The sequence below is a fragment of the Dermacentor variabilis genome, chromosome 2 (genome assembly GCF_050947875.1).
Source record: "Dermacentor variabilis isolate Ectoservices chromosome 2, ASM5094787v1, whole genome shotgun sequence".
In the NCBI taxonomy this organism is placed as follows: Eukaryota; Metazoa; Arthropoda; class Arachnida; order Ixodida; family Ixodidae; genus Dermacentor; species Dermacentor variabilis.
Window position 1 is genome coordinate 96,990,282 of NC_134569.1, and position 21,614 is coordinate 97,011,895.

Here is a 21,614-nt window from a genome sequence, read left to right on the forward strand (position 1 = left end):
CGCTCTCTCGTACATCGTATCACGTTAGAAGCAGCGTATACACGTAGCCTTTTTTTTGCACCGCATACCTCCTTCACATAGGCCTCGTTGTACGAGCGGCCATTCATGGGAGAAGCCCGTGACACAAGAGTTGCAAACATTTCCTGTGTCATCAGAATAAATCACTCACTTCCTAGTGAGTCAACTTCCTAAATGAATAAAACATCTACTTTAGCTGTAGTCGAACCCAGGAACACTTCCTCACCCAGACACTGGCAAATCAGGAGGATAGTAGCTAGAACGCTACTATAAAGTAATCATATTGTGCTGAGAACACACAGCCTGAAAGGGAGTGAATGAGCCAAAGGAGTTCTGCTGAATTTAGGGCTTTCGTCGTAAAACGGGATGATTTTTCCTTCAGCTACGGCAATCCCTTTCCGAGGAAGTGACACAGAGTTCTCATACATATATTTTCTATAAAGGCGAGTGGATTCTCCCTTTTCATTTCGCGGATCTAGTGCCATCTTGCACCGGTTGCAATAGTTCAGTTGCGATGTTCTGCTGCTCAGCATAAATAACGGATTCGACTCATGGCGGCTGTGGTCAGATTCTGATAGGGGTGAAACACAGCATCGCTTTGCGCTAAATTTTAGGCGCACAATAACGAGCCTCAGATGACCAAAACTAATCATGAGTTCATCACGATAACGTGTTATTTACAGACGTTAAAGCCCAAGAATGAAACACTACCGCGTCCCTACTGCGATTTTACCACACTGCCGAAGCCTTAACAGAGGGCTGTTGCGCCTGAATAAAAGATTAGGTACACACGAACTACACCTTGTAACCACGTCCATTGTCTGGCGCCGCCCACTTAACAGTAACCTATGGAATGGGGGAATGTGGGAACTTTCGAAGTCACCCCCAACCTGCTCCCCAATGTACGAGTAGTGACACTTACTTACCTGCTTCATGATAGTGAGTCCTCTGTTGAAAGGAGGTCGTGCTTTTGTGACTCCAAGTCAGCCTTATAGACGTTGCAGCCGAAAAAAAATGTATAAGCAACTGATGTTCAAGATAAGAAAGGTACAGCCCCTTTGTCTTATAATGGGCACGTCACACTGAAATGGCTGCCGACTACCGTAGCATTGTAAGTAATAACCTTGCTGATGACGCTCCCAGCTCCCCTCACACATGGATTTGGACAGTTCCCGTCATTTTGCAGACTACAAATGCACTCAAAAATAGTAGAAGGCTACATGCAGCGCGGGAACCGCCGGATACAAAGGAGGCACAGAAAATACCCACGCTGTAGCCTTCTACTATGTTCCACCAATAAGCACAAGAAGTTACTCTGCTTTGAAGGATTTTCCCTTGGTTCCTTACGAGACTACATGCGCTTCCTGGGACACCGTTACAGTATGGAGCTGTTGGCCCGACAGAAATTATTTTACAAGGACCGCCTCGTTAGTCTAGACCACCGTGTTCTATAGACACAGCTTACTTCACCCTTTCCCCCAGTGTGAGGCTACCTTCCCCAAGGGTAACGGTATGCGAAAGCTTCCGCGTTTCTTCTTGGAATGGTTGACACGACTAAGTATGGCTCGCGCGGCTGTAGATATACAATGTAGCATGTTGTGAGCCTTTGTCCTTATTGAGATGTCGAGTCGAGCGCGAAGTTGTCCGTAATGTGCTAAAATTTCAGCGATGACAATTCTAAGACCATGGGCTCAGGCATCGCACGCTCAATACACACACCGTTCCTTATTGGAATGGTTGACACGACTAAGTATGGCTCGTGCGGCTGTAAATATACAATGTAGCATGTTGTGAACGTTTGTCCTTATTGAGATGTCGAGTCGAGCGCGAAGTTGTCCGTAATGTGCTAAAATTTCAGCGATGACGATTCTAAGACCATGGGCTCAGGCATCGCACGCTCAATACACACACCGTTCCTTATTGGAATGGTTGACATGACTAAGTATGGCTCGTGCGGCTGTAAATATACAATGTAGCATGTTGTGAGCCTTTGTCCTTATTGAGATGTCGAGTCGAGCGCGAAGTTGTCCGTAATGTGCTAAAATTTCAGCGATGACAATTCTAAGACCATGGGCTCAGGCATCGCACGCTCAATACACACACCGTTCCTTATTGGAATGGTTGACACGACTAAGTATGGCTCGTGCGGCTGTAAATACACAATGTAGCATGTTGTGAACGTTTGTCCTTATTGAGATGTCGAGTCCAGCGCGAAGTTGTCCGTAATGTGCTAAAATTTCAGCGATGACAATATTCTAAGACCATGGGCTCAGGCATCGCACGCTCAATACACACACCATTCCTTATTGGAATGGTTGACACGACTAAGTATGGCTTGTGCGGCTGTAAAGATACAATGTAGCATGTTGTGAGCCTTTTTCCTTATTGAGATGGCGAGTCGAGCGCGAAGTTGTCCGTAATGTGCTAAAATTTCAGCGATGACGATTCTAAGACCATGGCCTCAGGCATCGCACGCTCAAAAGGCAACGTCCGCTTTGCTTCAGTGATGAAAACGACTGGCCTCAGGTACAATTTGCATATATAGACGTGGCAATCAAACGCACTGCACCACTATTCAGAAAGCGAAATGATGTGATTATTTCAAAAGAGACGACTGACGGGGTTTTCTATACAGTCAGGTCGGTACCCATTAGCTTGCTTTAGCTTTTGGTATATTTGTTGCTGTTACTGAAAAACATGTTTTAGTTAACTTGAAAGTCGCGAGTAACTTGAGCAAACACGTACGAGCGGTTTCCCCTGAACTCAAGCCGAAGGAGCCAAAAGACACTTCGCTACTCAGCCAAGTCTCCTCCTCTAAGATCGTGTGACAAATTAGTGACGTCTTTTTGCTTTTCCCAATATGGTAAAAGAAACTTCTACACTTTACTACTGTTAACTGTGACATGATTTAGAAACTACATTAATTTATTTTTCTGCTTGTAAATGTTAATTTATGAAAGACGTTCACATAATTAAAATTTAGTGGTCAGTATTCACCTATGGTAATATATCCTCCAGTGTGACTATTATAATTTAAATTGCATTGCGCAAATGATAAACCTATTACCCAATCGCAGCAAAATAAATGTTTCAGTACAGCAATTCTATTGTCTCCCTTTTCACTGCAAGTGATAGCCATGTTTCGCGATTTTTCGTGCAGAATAAAGAGTTCACCGGGTGATCTTCAACGAGTATGAGTTTTAATGATCTTTAAATGGTAACGATGAACGATGACACGTAATAAATAACACAGAATAACAGTTTAGATTGTGAACGCTGGCACCTTGGAGGCAAGGAGTTTGAAGTGACAACACTAATACAACAAAGCATTTGGTCAGTTCGCAAGTAGCTCCACTTTCGTCTTTTTTGAGTATTTTGTCCATTTCAGTCCGTCACTGAAAATTTGTCAGCAGTACTCCACCAGAAGGGTTCGTGACTGCGTCCGTTCTACCTGTGCAGAAGCAAGAAGAAAGTGAAATTATTAATAAATAAGTACTGCGTGGAGTGAAGGATGGCCGAACAAGAAAAACCCATACAAACGCAAAGAAAACGTAATGCTTCATGCGGTGACACAAAAAAGCGCCAGACAGATTATTTTCCGCATCAAACTCTTGTTTTTAATAAGTGAAAGACCTGGCGGACTTGAGAAGAAGCACACAGCTAACACATGCGCATCACCGTAGCTGGGAAATAGAAGTGCTCTCATGTCAAATGAGCATAAGATTTTAGATGACTTGGAACTGAAGTCCAATCCAGAACAGTAGAAAGATAAGCTATCCTAAACGTTTACATACGTTACAGAACGATTGCAGCAAAAGTCCAGGTGAACAGAGGGCGGCTAGAAACCCAAGGTTCGCCTAAGTCGTCTTGCCTCGACAAGGGCCCGCTAAAGAAACTGTTTAGAAATACTACAATATGGATCATAAATTCTAAATAACGGGCCCTTTTAATGCCATCAGCATCCTTATGGTACTTCACCCGCTTTTCTGGGGCTGTCTGAGTATCCGTCCGTCAGTCCGTCCGTCCGTCCGTCCATCCATCCATCCATCCATCCATCCATCCATCCATCCATCCATCCATCCATCCATCCATCCATCCATCCATCCATCCATCTATCTATCTATCTATCTATCTATCTATCTATCTATCTATCTATCTATCTATCTATCTATCTATCTATCTATCTATCTATCTATCTATCTATCTATCTATCTATCTATCTATCTATATCTGTCTGTCTGTCTGTCTGTCTGTCTCTGTCTGTCTGTCTGTCTGTCTGTCTGTCTGTCTGTCTGTCTGTCTGTCTGTCTGTCTGTCTGTCTGTCTGTCTGTCTGTCTGTCTGTCTGTCTATCTATCTATCTATCTATCTATCTATCTATCTATCTATCTATCTATCTATCTATCTATCTATCTATCTATCTATCTATCTATCTATCTATCTATCTAACTTCTCCCCAAGGTCAGTAGCGCTAGGTTCATTGAAGACTGGCACATACCAAGTGGCACATACCAAGCACTGAAAATTGGAATAAAGAAGTTCATTGAACAACAGAACATGCCTAGTGCCATATGTCGAAATATCAAAGCTGGCGGGAAAATGGTTATATATATATATATATATATATATATATATATATATATATATATATATATATATATATATATATATATATATATATATATATATATATATATATATATATATCCTCACGCAGCCCCTGAAAAGTGGGTGAAGTATGCCACGAATGCTAATCGATTAATATACGCCTAAGTGACAACATTGTGCGGTTCAGCTAATAGCCCTAAATTCACTCTGCTACCCATTCACTTCATTATTTTAACTGGTGCTTTGTTGCGTTCACGATTCTTACCGGCAGTAAGTTGTTGTGGCAATCTTCGGCGGCATCACGTGAGGCTCAGCGAGGGACTCCGTGAACAGAACGCCAGCCACAGGCATGACATTGCACGCAACACTTGTTGTACACTAGAGACTTGTATTGATGACCCAAGCAGCACTTCCGATGCATTGTCAGAGTTCAACCAGCACTACCGGCTACATTTCATCATGATAGGCCCGGTCGGCCACAACAGAAAAAACTTGTCGTTGTCGAAAATGCAGCTGCGATGGCGCTCTTCTCGTGGTCATGCGTGTTGTCTTTAGAAGCTGCAAAGCACGGCAAACAACTTGGGTTCAGTGTTATGGTATTGCTATGGTGTACCGAACATAAACGGGCTGCAAAATTATTATATTATGAAAACAGATAAGGTTAGGGCCTGTAAGTGAGGATGTAAATTGTAACGGTGTGATGCCTTATAAGTGATGTTCGAGTAGCATTAAAGGTATATATACACACCTAACGGATGAAGATGGAGAAAGAGACTATAATAAACGAGAAGCAGGAAAGTTAACCAGGACTAAGCCTGGTTGGCTACTCTGCACTGGGGAAAAGGGGAAAAAGGGAGGAAAATATTAAGAAGAGAAGGGCAGCGCATGGTTCATTAAGTACTTCAGGAGAGTTACTGCAATTTTCTTGTAAACTTCAACACACATGGCCGATAATATTCTTTTTGTAGTTCTCTTCGCATTTCAACCGGCTTGTCAACCTTTTCCTTGCATTGTTCCTTTATTTTTTTCGCCTGCGCTTCCAGGCCACAACAAAGCCACGAGACTGCTATCAATAATTTGACGTAACGTGGTTGACGCATTAAGACTTACAGTTGTCGGTAATCCTGCGGCAGCAAGAGTAACGGAGGTAAGGAGTGAGAAAGACTAGGAAGATGAGCACAGCATCCGGTGACGGTGACAGATGTCAGCTGCTCTGAACTTCTAACGCTCTCACAAAGAGTTGCTTCTTGAAGATGAGACGCTTGGTTCTTGTGAACGATGCCAGTAGCTCCCTCTTCGAATACCGGCGGTGTCAAAGCATGCTGACGAGCACGTTTGCTCACTGAAGCGTCGTTCTGGAAATTCTGACTGGCCACGCTCCGGTCACTCACTAAGTTTATGGCGGCGAAGCACTGTAGTTAACGTGGTAAACCCGTACACATTTGTGATCTTGGAGAGGTGATACAGCGTAGACATAGCACACAATGACATATTTCGAAGTTCAAGGGAACGCCTGACAACCACGCTCAATTTTGTCGACTAATGGCCACCCTGTTCGCACGATGCTCTCATGCTCGGCCGATGCGTTACTGACGGCCCCGCACATAATCGTGGCGACACAGAACGGGAGTTTAATAGTGCCCCACAGTTTCTTTTGGTGCAACAGGGCCAGTTATACCTGCCAGACCATTTTCCTTGCATCAGTCCAGACCACCAATAATAATAAGATACGCGACGCAGAACACCTTGTTTGGGGCCTCAGCTGCAGTTTAGGCGTCAAAACCCAACAACCCTCACTCCAGGAACCTCTTCAGTAGAGTCCACCGTATGCAAAAGTCCCATCACTTTCAAATGCAGCCTCCACGCCTGAAGTAGAAGAAACGAGTAGTATGCATCAGCAGGATGAACATTTTTGCGAAGCTCACTCGGCAAAACCATGCACACGTGCGTGCACAACGTTCGCTCGAGGCGACTCCACTCGGCCGAAGTGTAAGTCTGAAGGAAAAAACCATGAAGCCCACTAACTGCGTCAACCGCTCTTGAGGGCCTCGTCATCACCAGCCAACGAAAGTTCGTCGCGGGAGTCGTGAGAGACGTCTGTAAGCGAAGAGCACTTTCACAGTTGGTTTAAAACCGGCCACCCTGAGCCAAAGACCAGAGCCGTATTCGATTTTACACGGTGGCCCTGGCGAAACTGTCGTCGCTCTTTCGCACCTATAGAGCGAAGAGAAGTGCGAACGGGAAACGCATGTCGCTGAGTAGCACTGTGCCGCCTTTTGGGGGCGCTTTGATGAAGATGGCGGCGGAATCGGTGTCAGTTCCAGACCTCGTCCTCCAGTATGGTGTCACCGTTGCGTGTGCACGCGTACTTCTTGATGGAACCATTGTTGGGATTGAGCGAATCGCCGACCGATGAGACGTGCGTCGACACGGACATGCGAGTCATGGCCATACTGTGGCTCCTCCGACTTGAGAAGCCCCGCTGCAGGCGGTAGCGTCCATAGGAACGCCGCAACAAGTACAGCACCTGTCGAGGAAAGAGAAACATGTGCTGATCTTAATGAAAACTCGTGGTGTTACCCAGGCTGCAAAGCAGAAAGGTGGGCTGAGTAGTTGCGAGTGCTTGCAAGCGTATTGGCTGACAGACAAGAACGAAGGCGAGAAGGAGAGGTAATGCTGCAATCATCTGATAGCGCTGTGTGCACTATCAGCATAAGTAAGAAACGCACAAACGAATCGAAAGTGACTAAGGCTGCGTCATTGAATTTCCAGCTTTGTCACCATTTGTAACGTCTAGTCTCTTCGATTTGTCGTCCCGGACTGTCCAGGACTGTCAAAGACGATGCGTACGCAACGTTCATTGGCTGCAAAAACCGCCTCGAACGGTCCTGGGCCTTCCCAGATGAGAAATCGAAGAGACCCAGCGGTCTAATGAAAGCTGCACAAATTGTATTTGGGCCAACTGCAGGCAAGCGCAAGTTACGGAACAAGGAATAGGCGTTTAGATTAGTCTTTCTTTCCTGTTAGCGTTTCAACTTATTCTGATCATACTTGTATTGTGCAACCGACTAGCCCAAAGAAATGTAGGTGAGTCCACTGTGTCTATAGTACTGTGAAAAAGACTTGCCGTCTCTGAATGACCATTCTGTGCACATGCAGTGTGAATTTTTTCCAACCCTTTGTTTATAGTTTTTTTTACGTAGCGTTATCTTTTTCCCTCGCCGACGCCCAATGACCATAAGTCTACTCCAAATTTACAACTTCATAATAAAGTCGTTGTAAATCTAGTACTTGTCTCTTCCTTTTTGCTGGCATTTCTCTTTCTTTTCAGCAATGTTTTGAATTAGCGCTCTCAAATACATGCATGTTGGAGTTGAGGCGACGACAGAGCACTGCTTACTGTGCCGTCTTTAGCGATTGGTCTGCAGAATTGCATTTTAAGATAACTCGATTTATCTTGTCCATTTTAACAGACTGCTTTACTCACCTCTCCGTTGAAGTAGCAGAATATGACGGCTACAAAAAATCCCTGAAATGAATAAATTTAGCATTAAGTATAAGTGATAAAACAGGAACATCTGATGGAAACGCGATGACATAAAACAGAAGACAAAAGCGCGCGATGTTTCAAAACACGACCCGAGGTTCGATTCCCGTGCAACAACATACATTTCGCGAGTGAATTATCATGGTGAATTATGAAACAACCAAAGTGCTTTTCTTCAGTTCACAATCTGACAGCTAAAGGGAAACATCAAATTTTGTTTCATGACAGACTCGTTCAGTCTAATTGATTACTTCAATAGAGAGCTGATCTAACATAAAAATGATTAAGAAAGAATAGCGAATAAATGGCGTGCAGTGGCATTCAGACTAGTCAAACATTCGCCGTACCTGCAGGCCATCTGACGCCTTGCTGATGTACTGGTAGACCTCCCAGGGGCCGCAGTTGGATGGGCTGCGGTACACTGTCATGAGGAAATGCATGCCGAACAGCGGGAAGAGCACCAACACAGCTCGCACGGCTTTCCTGCACAAACATAAATTAGTAATTAAAGAACTGAGTAAGCCACCAATGAAGGGATAGAAGCGCTCGAAAGCGGCCAGGGAGGGAAATTAGTAATCCCCGTACAGAGCATTATAGCGATGCACAGAGAAGCCATGGGTACCCGAAAATTAGCACGAATCGAAAGGCCTATACTACTTCTTCCTGACAATGGGGGCAATATCTACCCTTTGCTGCATCATTTCCAGCTCCTGACAAAATATCGACCTTATGCTTTAAATATCACCTCAGTTTGTAACAAGACTAACACTGCCCGCGGTCTTCGCATTTTATTGGTTCTCAGCCTTATTAACACTTGGCATTGCCTACCGCTAAGCAATGGACGCAAAGGCGATGATTTGTTTACGTAATTTATGATTTCGCTGTGACGATCTGAGCTAATGTCAGCTTACCAGCAATGGGAGTGAAAGTCTGATTGATTCCTAGCCACTGTAAATGTTTAACACGTTATAGTCGAAGACACAGTCCTACAATTTCTCATAAAAATTGTGAATACAACGCCATTCCGTGTTTCACGTCTATACCTTATTGTTGCTTCAAACTTCTGGTGGCGCTTTGGATAGCTTCCGTGACAAATATTAGTGTTTTTAGGCATTTGGTATCCTCTTGCAAGCGTTACACCACCGCCCCTTTGTTAGAGCCCTTTCGCGGAATGCCTATAAACCGGGAAAGTTCGCATCGACTTATCTAAATGACAGCTTCAAAAAAGAGCCCTGCAGTAAAATTTATCCGAGTGCAGCGCAATGCAAGGGCGCTTCTGTACACGTGCACACCGCCTTTTAACCTTTTAAAAGGTACCTCGGCAGAATTGCAGTCCATTTAAAGGAATCCTCAAAGTACGAATTATTTGCATTGACAACTGCGCCTAAGCGACTCGATTTTAACATACGTATGCATTAAGTAGGGTAAATTGAATTTCTCACAGGAGCAGAGAGACCACTGAACATAAGGGAAAGAGGGATTATGGCGACGGAAAGAGCGCGAGCGCGTGCAATGCACGCACACAACAGGATACTCAGGGCTACAAAGCGTCACTCAGACAGGTGCGCTTCAAAAACTTCAGCCATGTTCGAGTAGCATTTGGCGCGGAATTGTTCCATTGAGCTATACAAACACGCAGGCTGCCTTTTCCTAACCGTATTCTACGAGATGCGATGAACCGGAGACAATATATTTCACGCAAAGGCTTCAAAATCCTATCTTCTCCAGGCACTTTTTTCTACCCACTTCCCCGTGTTATATACGTATATATTTGTCCCTTATCAAGCGTACCGAAGCTACATATTGTTAAGGTGAGGTGAGGAAGAGAACCACCACGGCTCCGAAGACGACGAAAAGTCAACGCAGACTGGCTAGCCTCTCATCCCGCTTCTCTAAAGTTCTGTATCTTTGTATATACATCTTGGAAAAGGTTATATACGTGTAGCACTCAGTGAAGGTGCGGGGAACCCGCGTTCTTTACAACGGAGTTCCTCAGCGGACTCCACATCCAGCTTGTGACCATGCCTCCTGCGGACGATGCGTCATATATACTTGCACCCTCATCGTCGGCCACTCGCTGCTTTGCCCTTCCACGTCCTCATGACCCCGGCAGATTCTGCGGCCTCGATGGCATGGACGTAGCAAAATGGCTGAGCATGTGGTAACGTATCAGCAAGGGAAACAGGAGGTCACCGATCATAATGCTAGCAAATGTCATTTTTGACATCAACAGAAACCCGAACGTTTGGTTCCAAAGACACGAGGAGGAACCCACTAGCTGGAAGCTTGAAGCAGAAGCTGTCCGACCTTTTTGGCAATCATTCTCGTCGCTAGCTAGCCGCAGAAAAGCAGGAGCTCGCTGCCCGGACCCAAACTGCTATCGAGTCACACGTCTCCTAGATCCGAGACATGCTCCCCCTCTGTCACAAAATCGATGTGTACAGACTTTCCAACGATCTGCTCATTGACAACTGAATACTGGTAAGCGCAATTCCGAAACGGGACGGGAGATAAACAAAGAAGTACAAGACAAGCGCTTGGATTAGCACTTGCCCTGTGCTTCTGTGTCTATCTTCTGTCCCGTCTTGTAATTTGGCTTGCCAGTATTCAGTTGTTAAACATTAACCAACTAGCCCAGCAACAAATTTTGTTATCTGCCCATTACACTACTGTACCGACTAATTTGTTGACCAACTGTCGTTTTCCTATCTTTCTTTCTTTGCTGTTAAAAGTTCTTGAAGACGGCTTTATTTTCACCTGTGATATATAAAACAAAGCCCAGCAATTCAACGTATTATTTCTTTCTTTTGCAGTTTTCTCTGTGGCATTAGTGACTAATGCGCGTGAAAGCTAAGCGCACTAAGTGTGTACGTTGTGCCTGAGAAGTTCCTTGTCAATCAACGAAATAAAGTAATAGAAAGGAAAGATACGCCATCTTATCAATGTCGTGAAAGGCGTACCTTAGCAGATCGACAGTTTGGGTGAGCTGCAAACGCACACCTCATCTGAACAATCGCCCAACATGTTAACACATATTTACGTTCGGTAGAACCCTAGCGAGATATTCGCACGCCAACCAAAGTCACAGTGAAGCGATGCGCGAAGATTAGCTTTAATCTGCTTTGCGCTGATGGTCCCGAATGTGTACATAAAATCTATGAAAAACCTCCCCCTCTCCTATTCCCCTTTATTGTATACGCAATGTCGCCATGTTCTTGCCGCCTCCACATGCTATATTTATCTGGATGTAACACGTCGTTGTGATTTGTCTTCACCACGCTTCACGCATGTGTCACGCAGTGACTGGGTGTGGCTAGAAACGGTGCTTAAATTTTGCACCGGAAGCAAGCAACATGGATGCCGTAGCTCAGCTCCTAACGAGCCAGTTACAAACAGCGTTGGCGCACTCAAGCGTAGCGAGCAGTCACCGCGCCACGTGATCCGCAGCAACCGCCATCTGCCTCAAAATATGTAACAAGCCCACACATAAAAAACAAACGAAGTTCTCTTCTTCCCTCAGGCTTCCTTACTGAGAATTCTGTCCTTTGACTTCTTGAACGGCCTCACGACGCTTGAACAATGAAATACAGAACTAAATTCTCATATGCAAGTGGTTACGCTACTTCATCAACCTCGCTACGTTTACACTCTAGCGGTATTTAAACCCAACACAGACCGTCTTTGTTTAAACATTTATGGAACGACAGGCGGGAGGGTCCAAGACCACTGACAAACAGTCAGGACGCCTATTAAGCGCGACATGACAGCTTACCGAAATTGGCTTGGCTCATTCGCATGGGTGCTTCTCAACTTGGTGACGAGAACGCGGATGATGTTGCACAGAAAAATAAAATTGGCCTGTAAAAGAGAAAATAATCGCAAAATCACACGATGACTTCAAGAGCAAAATGCTTCTAATGCACGAATCTCTTTGTAATTTAACTACAGCTATGCTTGCGAGCCCGCTTTAGAGTTGACATTGGAAGAGATGCCGTCAACTGCGCAAGCGCACTCGCCAAAATGTAAACACGGACTCTATACTCCGCCTGAATTTTTGGTCCTTGAGTAGAATGAGCTTTCGGTGGCTATACGTACCTGCGCTTGAAAGCTTCAGTAAATATCCCAGATACCCTGAGAGTAAACTTCACGAAATAACTGAGTAATCTTCGCAGTGCGTAACTTTCGGCGAGTACGGTTCTGTTGTGCCAATGCATATCTTCCTAGAAAGTGAATATATCCCCGTTTATTTAGTTAGTACAGTAATTATAACTTCTTTCGCAACCCGCTAGAGTTCTGGAAGAAAATCCGCACTATCTATCTGTCGCACAAAACGAATTTATTTCGCCAAGAACCTTACAAATTAAAGAAAAAACGCGCTGTGTAAAAATCACTTTAAAATGATATTTTCTTGCTAAGCGCCGTCTAGAAGAGCATGCATTGAGGTCAATATATTATTCACTAATACATGACACCTGTACATTAGGCAGTATTTGCTGTTGAACCCTAGTGTCACAGACAACCAACAATCTGTCTTCGGAAGCAAACAAATTACACACAGATGTCCGCGGAATCGTCTAATTCCAAGCATGATAGCCAGCCCCTCCGAGACAAGTATTCCAAGACCCAGCCTGAGCTAAAGTTACGTTTGTTCGTCTTTTTCACGTTATGAAAGTACAACGCCTGTCGCTCGAAACGTGGTGCACGTATGGGGAGCATCTCTTGTAAATATTATCATTATACTACGCTTCACACTTTGTCACCCATCTTTGTAATAACATTTTCATTACCTACTCGTTATCGCGAAAGGCGTACATTTATTATTCCAGCGAGTGCACAATACACACCGAGGGATCCCTAATTATACGACAGCAAGGAAATTCAGTGCAGTATCCACGTACGAATACGCAGTTCGTGGAAAACGTCGGCCAAGTCACTGTAGCGACGACAGCAACTCGCCTGCAGCCCCGAAGACTTATCGCACAAACTCGGCGCTCACGTGTTTTCTCACGCGTCAGGAAGTTGGCGTATAGCTCGCTGTGCTGTTGCCTTTCGGAAGTAGCCATATAATTATTCATCTCAACTCACAGGCGAAGACAGCTGGACAGCGCGCAAGTACGTAGAATATACGAGGCTTGCAGCGAGAAATGCACTCAAGTCTTCCCAAGTCCGGCGCGCGTAAGCAAGTTACAGCTCCAGGCATTCATGCCTGACTGCGCATGCAAGGAACGAACGGATTAGTTCGCACGAAACGCGCGCCTAACTATATCACTATTGTCAACGAGTGTAGAAGGCCAAATCGTGTTGTTGCAGTCTGACTGTACTTTGCACTGGTCCTTATGAAGAAGGCAAAGCTACGTGCATTCAGGAAGAGTTATTTGCGTCGGAACACGGGAAATCCAAGCGCCAAGCTGTCAACGATATGTGGGGACTACGCGACATAATGCAAGATGTCGCTTATACGCGCTCATTTATTTTTTGAATTTACTCCCCCGAGGCGAGCCTTCTAACGTATAGCTCATATACCCGCCGTGGTTGTTCAGTGGCTATGGTGTTGGGCTGCTGAGCACGAGTTCCCAGGATGCGAAAACACCCGTGTACTTCGATTTAAGTGCACGTTAAAGAACCACAGTTAATTGAAATTTTCGGAGTCCTCCACTACTGTGTGCTTCATAATCAGAAAGTGGTTTTGGCACGTTAAACCCCATAATGTTTTAATAGCTCATATAGACCGGTGAAGCTGTTACAGTGCAATATAATACAATTTATTTGTTTTTTCCTCTCACAATAACTTTCCTGATCGCTCTAAGCATACAGTGCTCGCTAAGATAGGAGACAGCGGTGAAACATATTAAGTCCGAGTCTGTGCCTCAAGTCCATAATTATACCCCACATAAAGATCATATAGCAGTTTCCCTGTTACCTTTGTTGCAATCTGAAAGCCTTCGTAGCTTCATAATCATGCGGCCCCCACTGTCCTCGTCTCTATTAAGTTTTATTGGGAATAGCATTGTTTGCCTGCTTGAGCCGTTTTGAGATAGTCGTCTGTCTGTCTGTCTGTCTGTCTGTCCGTCCGTCCTCTTACGCTGCGCCAGTGGAGCAAGTTGTCTGTGGGTAACGATGTATGTGCTCCTGCACTTGATGCCACCGAGGTCATTGCAACGTCGTGATTTCAGCTTTGTCGTCTTATTTTCGTCATGCACTCGCCATCACGCCGTTGTCGACATACAGCCCTCATGCATTATTTCTCACACCACCGTTGTGATGTCGCCATGGCCCTACAATCGTGGTCATTCCAGTTTCACAATCTTAATACCATCCAGCTGTCGTCGTTACGCCATCTACGCCTACGTAGTGGCCCAAGTTTTCTAATAGCCGGGGCCAGTAGGTGTGTGCTCGCAGTCGTTATGTTGTCGTGGTCGTTGCATCATCAGCATTACAGCTTTCTCACCCGACTCTGTTCATGCCGTCGTCATCACATCATTGTGGTCACATAGGCTTCGTGATGCAGTCGTCGTCACGCCATTGTCACCATGCATTCGTCGTCATTCCATTGTCCTCATGCCGTTGTCACGCCACGTCGTCATTGTTTCGTCATCATACAGTTGTCGTCATGCATTCGTTGTTGCCGCCGTTGTGATGCCATCGCTGTCATTCAATCGCGTCATTTTACCTACGACATCCCATCGTTGCGAGTAATCGTCGGCACAAAGTCATCGTCATACAATTGTCATAATACCATCGTCGTCGCGCTGTCGCTTCACCATCATAATTTCAGTAACGTCTTCCCATTTTCATATTCCCGTCGTCGTCGTCATGCCATCTTCGTGGATCGATCGACGTTATACCTTGCTCGTCGTTTTATTGTAATTATGCTGTCATTATTCAATCGTGCTTATTCAGAGATTTTTATGCCATCGTAGTTAGTGCATCGTCGTCCTACAGACGCTACAACACATCTGTTTTCATAGCTTCGTCGTCATGCGATCGTGATCGTGCAACCTTCGTCATTCCAGCTTCTTCGCCCACTTGCCATTATGCCGTCATCGTCCCGCCTTGGTCGCTTTACACTGGTCCTCATTTCATTGTCCGCAGGTTGTCGTCCTCACGATATGTCGTTACCGTGGCGCATAATTTAGGAATCGGCATCTCACTTTTGTCGTGCCGTCGTCGTTATACCTCCTTTTGCCGTTCTGTCGATATCGTTCCTTCGTCATCTTTCCTTCGTCACTGCTTCGGCGTCATACAGTAGTCGTCATGTCTCGGCTCATGGGCGACCTTGGCAAGCGCTGGCATAGCAAGTCGTCTGTCGCTACACTGCTCGCTGTCGTGAAATTCCGCTAAAGTGCTAAATAAAATAGTATTAAGAAGGCAGTGACGACACTGAACAAGTCCTTGCAGGTGAGAATATGCAGCACCAATAGAGAGCCGACATCGAGAAAAGCGGACTGGTGTAGGTCTATACACAATCTTGCGCATGCATAGAGATCGCCATTATTGCTGATGCTACAAAAGAGTTCAATCTACAGGCAAGCATTACTGCCTACTATACGCGGAGCTTTTTTTCATTAAATTAATTGCTTCAGTGCTTCTTTTGTTAACATGAGATAACAAATCCGTATGCATTATATACACATCACAAAAGTTAGGTTTACGTGGGCGAGTTTGGGTATATATCGAATTAGCTGATATATCAGGGCACGTGCTCCATCGTTAAAGCAGGGTTCCACTGCATATTAAACTTCTTCGGCAAGATAATGATGTTCAGCACACAACGAGCACGAAAGGTACTCACAAACAGGCAGAACAAGCCTGGGGCCAAGGTGATCCAGTTATATCCTTCTACGTTGTCCATCCAGCAACTGCGACAGAGTAAAGGACGAGATCATGACGTAGAGATCGCAGAGCATGTGTGAAAAGTCGTAAGCGTGTTATGTCTCTTGACAGACTGACCTTAACGAGTCCAGGCTGAACCGCAACGAGCAATCTGTCAGCCATGCTATAGAATGCAAGGCAGGCATTTCATGCATCACCACAACCTCGCGGGTAACTGTGTTGCAGCATGCAGTATTTCCGTCGTGCATTTCCAAGCATCAAAATATAATTGTACCATGCGGTGTGTATGTAAGAGCACATTTTGTGCGTTTACAATGGAAGCGGTTATTACTGAATCAATCTTGAGAAAAATAGTGCGATCGCATGATACTTAATTATGTGCTTCCACGCTTTGGTTCTACGACTATAAAATTTTCATTGTGGTTGCACAATGTGTTTACTGTGGAATTACAGATCTTAGTAGAAAGTCGTGAGTAATATAGATGCGTCGCAATCACAATAATCTGAAAACACGCCACAATGTTTTCAAATATTGAGAACATATGCGTGCCATGGTGGCACACTTTTATTTAAACTGATGTTCGTGTTCCGCGGGAGGCGGCAGTTGGCAACACATTAGATGCGTCTTGTTGCTCAATAACCTTTTGCTGCACATATAACGCCGGTTCCTTAGTGACGTTCAGAACGATCACTAATAAACTAAGACAAGCGCCTGCGTCACAGCATGCCTTGAAACAGAAATAAAAAATGGTGATGAGCTCGCACAAGGCTCCATATGCAGTTGGATACCGCAAAGATCATTGATTTGTACTGGGAAGCATAACATGTGAGCTTCTACTCTTCCATAAAACATTGAAAATGTGTGATATATCGTGCGCGCTGGCCAACATTTCCTATGATTGTTAATGTGATCATGCTGCTCACCCTCAAAAGCAGTGCAACAAGTTGCAGGCATCTAATGTCAGTGAGCACGTGCTTTATGTTATTGAATTCGCCACACTTGTCAGGTACCATAAAAAGCGCTTTTTACGACACTACACAAACCAGGAGCAAAACAAGCGATTGGTAACAGACGTAATTTGCTACGACTGGATACTGCGTCATTCAAGTCAGACCCAAAGTTTGCTACGGAGTGAAATCAGCATGCAAACTTATCGGGAGCCACATCGAGCGGCATGTTAGCGAAGTGAACTGAAGTCCATACGTTATATATTTTCATTGTGAACTCACCTGGAGTCTTCCCTGTAAGAGAATGAGAACAAACGCACTGTAATTCGGCAACTACGAACTAAAAAAGAATCGTTCCATTTGCATTCACGCAACTCAGCATTTATTGGCAGGAGTTGACAATAAGCAGTAAAATTTAGCTGTACAATGACATTGCACATAATTTTCTACACAACCGTGGGCGTCGGTCCCAAGGCGACCTCATTTATTACGTGTCCTCCAATATTTTAACTTTCTCCGATGATGAATGATTAGGCAAGGAGTTTGCCGCTATATAACATAAATGACCTATAGGGAAAGAAGCCAGGACTCTCTGCCTCTAAGTCTCTGCTGTCCGCATAAATGAACCGCGAATGAAGGAGATTGAAATATAACGTGTTGCTAAATTTACGCACGGGCAATAGTAATTTTACTGAATTTCTTTTCTGAAGCTCGCCGTGGAACCAGAGAATGCTCAGCGACCCCTTGCAGTTTGGCCGCACTAGTCGCTACTTCAATAAATCTCGAATAAGAACTGTTATAGTTTTCTTTTGTTTGTATTTAGGTTTATGGTAATTAATGCCTTGGCATCTTGTTCATTTAAACTCCCGCCTATTTTGAAGAAACCGTGGTGATCGCGTCCTACGGGTACGAAACGACGTATGCGTAAAAAAAAAAAAAAGAGCACGTGTCTGCAAACCTTGGCTGAGTGGCAGGAATTTCTTAGGTGTTCTTGTGCAGAAAAATAACGGGTGGCTAAAAGATAAGCAATTGGTTGATGAATGCGGAAACTGTTGTCGAGGGGCAAAACATGACGCTAGTGAACTTTACTTACGGGTGTCCCGTCCGCACGGCTCGCAAGACGGCGCTGATGCTCACGAAGATGGCAGGACAACCTGGACGAGAAGTGCACAACTGTCGCACTAATTCTTTGTTCAGCCACTTGATTTTCTTCCACATTTACGTCACTGTCTGCGATGTCGTGAGCCATTTAAAACTAAACGCCCTAAGGAATGTAACGCTGCTTTTGACAAGTACAGGCCCATCAATTTACGCTTCGGTCCACTTTTGTTCGCTTCCTTCAATTCACAGAGACATAGATGACTTATTCCTTTTATCGTACGAAGAAAACAGATGTAAGTGTGCAAACATCCCGCATGTTTACTATCGCTCTTTGTATTTCTGATGTACTCTTTGTGAAGCTAATGGTTGGTCTATTATCCATACTCGGGTTGCTCAAACCAATTGTGTAGTCAAATGCATCGTGAAGCAGGAAACGCTAGCTTCTGCTTTCTTTTGTTCTGCAGCTCACCTTTCCGAAGGTCATCATTTAAAAAGACTAAACATTTTGAGGCAACCGCCAAAACTTAGGTGCAATCTCTTCTCATAAACAGCATATCTATTCTGCCTTCAACCGGCTGCTTTTGAGTGCAGTGATTTAATCTGAACCTAGTTAGTCTGATATCATTGGAAAAGTGCCTGCCTCATGGCGAATTGCGGCAAGCTCACCAGGAACTAAGACACTCACGAGTGGCTAAAGCAGCAGCATGCCAAGCAAATTCAGAAATAAATTGTGCTGAGCCGCGCGATAACATCGGGAATGACTCAGCGATCGATTGAGCTTGTCTGTCTCTCCCACAATCCAGCTGTACTTACAGAGTTGTATCAGGGATGCACCATTGAACTTGAGGCACTTTATAGAACACTACGGCAGTTTTCAATCGTTTTACATTCTTGCCCGAAGAAGGCACAAAAATTTCAAATCCATCTTTTCTCGAACTCTATAAGCATATCTATACTATTCTTTATAATTACTTGGCACTAAAGTTCTGTGCACAAGCTGCAGATGGTGTTAGAGGATAAAAAAACAAAACAAAAACAGAACGTGATTGGCGCGTCGACTGTCGAGTAGGGACCTGAAATACCAGGTAAAGCTTAGTGCCCTTTAGTCAAGTGCCAGGTTTTTGTGAAACGGAGTACAACAGCTTAATAAGTGCTCATTGCATTGATAAATACGCAGGTCAGTAAGCAATTGCTGTCCACTAAGTGTTAGAAGAATAGCTTTGGGACATGCACTAAGATGAATTAAGTTAGCAGTGTGTTCAACGGGGCTGGTTGGTTCATCTTTAGAATAAGAAGAACAAAAGAAATTGATTCTCTTCGTGGCTGACACTTATCCTTCTTATCCTTCTTTTCCTATTCTTTATGTCACCTTCATGATGTGTTTAAATGCTGCTTCTGCAAATAAAGCATTTGGTTGCTAGTCAGCGCTCTGTCGTATTTACTCGCTCGTCCTGTGTTGCGCTGTTCCTGTTTTTATTCTAATGAATTAAGTGTTTGCAGCTAGCAGGATGACCTTGATGAATAATCACAGGTGGGGAAAGTAACGGATAAACTCAAATTCGCGTTGAGGTAGACTGCAAGCCTATATTTCTTCGTACTTTTCCATCGTTAGACTTAATTTTATGTATTATTATGCATCGTTTCACATTTCATTTAGATTACCGAAAGCTGTACAAGAACAAGACAGGTAAATATTGTTTGCTTTGCTGATCCTTACGCTACAGATTTTGCGTGTAACAACCTTTAACGAATCCTACACAACAGATTGTCCAGAAGTTATCAAGGAGCGTCAATGTGAGCAGAAATGTTCGATTACGGTAAGCACTTCCGTGTGACTGCTGCCAGTGTTAATCTCTTTGACGATCACTCCTCAATATCTTAGCACGTATCAACCAACTTTCCAGCCTCTTTTGGTTCTTTGACACGAAAGATAAATCTCCAGTTCCTTTGATGTCGTTAGCGAGGAAATCGACAGTTTCCATCGGCCACCTTCACATATAGTCACCAAGTGAAAAAAACAAAAAACAAAACAGGGCATGTGAGTCAGAGAGAGCAAGGAATAAGGAAGCGAAAGAAAGGCGAGTTAGGCAGTGGATACATCCAGCTGGCCGTCCTGCACTGGGAAAAAAGGAAATGTGACGATAAGGTTAGAGAGAATAAAAAGGAAAGAAATAACTAGCTGGGACAAGTTAAAGCGCGTTAAAGACGCGCTAGCTCGTCACCGCTATATTGAGCTACTTCGAGATGACTTGCACTAGGCATCATCGCGGGCTGGGATAGGAAAAGTAATCATCGCATCATCAATCTTTAGAAGCAATAAAAAAGAAATCGAACCATGTTGGTAGACAAAAGGCAAAATGGGTAACGGAGTGACCGCTGGCTTAGATGTGAGATGGCAGTGGAGTATTATTATAATAAAACTAGCGCTGTTTTTGTTTTTCGTCAGAGTGAAAACATTTGATGAACGACGTTCTGTGTGTAGACAGTATTTGTTTGCCTTCGAGAAGAAGGGAAATGTACCGTGCAAGTAACTAGGAATGCGGACGAGGGCGCCTCAATTTTAACGATGACGGATGGTGACGCGATTGTGCGAGAACGCAAACAGAAAAGAAAAGAAGACGAAAAAAAGAAAGAACGTAGTAGAAATATCTTGTCGATATCACCAGTCTCTACGCTACACCTATGATTGATGCCGGAATCTCGAAGGAGACCTATACCGTTGGAGATTAACCAACATCTATGAAAGCAATCTCGGCATGCGGAACTCAAGAGAGTTGAACGTCATTAAGGTCTCACTACAAGGTTTGCAGAAGAAAAGCTAAGTAGTTGGAATAGTCGGCGAGTAGAGTTTTAGTGTTGGATTGCACGAGGAGAAAAAGAAAGGGAAAGCTACTTTAAATGATTTTCTTAAGACTGACTATTCTTTAGCTTCGCTCCACGGGTGCTTGTGACAAAGTAACCAGCCTTAGGGATACCGAATTTTACAGTTAGTGTTGTTGATTGAATTCGGGCGGCTTTATACACTGCAGAGAGTCTACTGCGATACATTGTTGAAGGTGTGATAGATTACTGGCAATGAACTTAAGTGAAATGCACAATATAAAGCTGCCTAAATATATCTTGACAGATTCAAATAAGCCCCCCGCTTCACGCTTTATGTGTAAATACTGTTTTCGCCACTGAGTACTGTCTTAATTATCGCGGCTTTCAATTAAATGTAAAAACTGGTGAAATTGATTAATAACCATGTAGTAGCAGCCAATGAAACGCATACGCCAGCCGTAGAGTGAACAGCCCTCTCACGGCCGCTCAAAAAAAACGCGCGTTTAGATCAAGTGGCAAAGAAGGCGACACTTTGGTGCCAGCATCCATTTGAACCATTCGGCTAAGTTTCTTTTAAAGATCTGTTTCCCGCATGACCGCATAAACATCAGTTTTGCAGTTTGGAAGGTTAATGTCATAGTCGTGGGGTCTATATATATATATATATATATATATATATATATATATATATATATATATATATATATATATATATATATATATATATATTTATATCA

At 44.1% G+C, this 21,614-nt stretch overlaps 1 protein-coding gene across 5 annotated transcripts in view; it reads right to left on the reverse strand.

Annotated features, from left to right (window-relative positions):
- Positions 1 to 3,201: 3,201 nt before the first annotated feature.
- The window catches only part of LOC142572354 (calcitonin gene-related peptide type 1 receptor-like), a 260,219-nt gene continuing 241,806 nt past the window's right edge, over positions 3,202 to 21,614 (reverse strand). For 4 of the 5 annotated variants that reach the window (XM_075681410.1, XM_075681411.1, XM_075681412.1 and 1 more), the window contains 7 exons: positions 18,047 to 18,107; positions 15,965 to 16,031; positions 11,945 to 12,030; positions 8,520 to 8,655; positions 8,113 to 8,154; positions 4,891 to 7,152; positions 3,202 to 3,469 (listed from right to left, as the gene is read on the reverse strand). In XM_075681410.1, coding sequence (XP_075537525.1) covers positions 6,940 to 7,152; positions 8,113 to 8,154; positions 8,520 to 8,655; positions 11,945 to 12,030; positions 15,965 to 16,031; positions 18,047 to 18,107 — 605 coding nt within the window. In that variant the 3' untranslated portion in view covers positions 3,202 to 3,469; positions 4,891 to 6,939. The remainder of the gene's footprint in view (positions 3,470 to 4,890; positions 7,153 to 8,112; positions 8,155 to 8,519; positions 8,656 to 11,944; positions 12,031 to 15,964; positions 16,032 to 18,046; positions 18,108 to 21,614) is intronic. The other variant, XM_075681408.1, reaches the window with a different exon arrangement.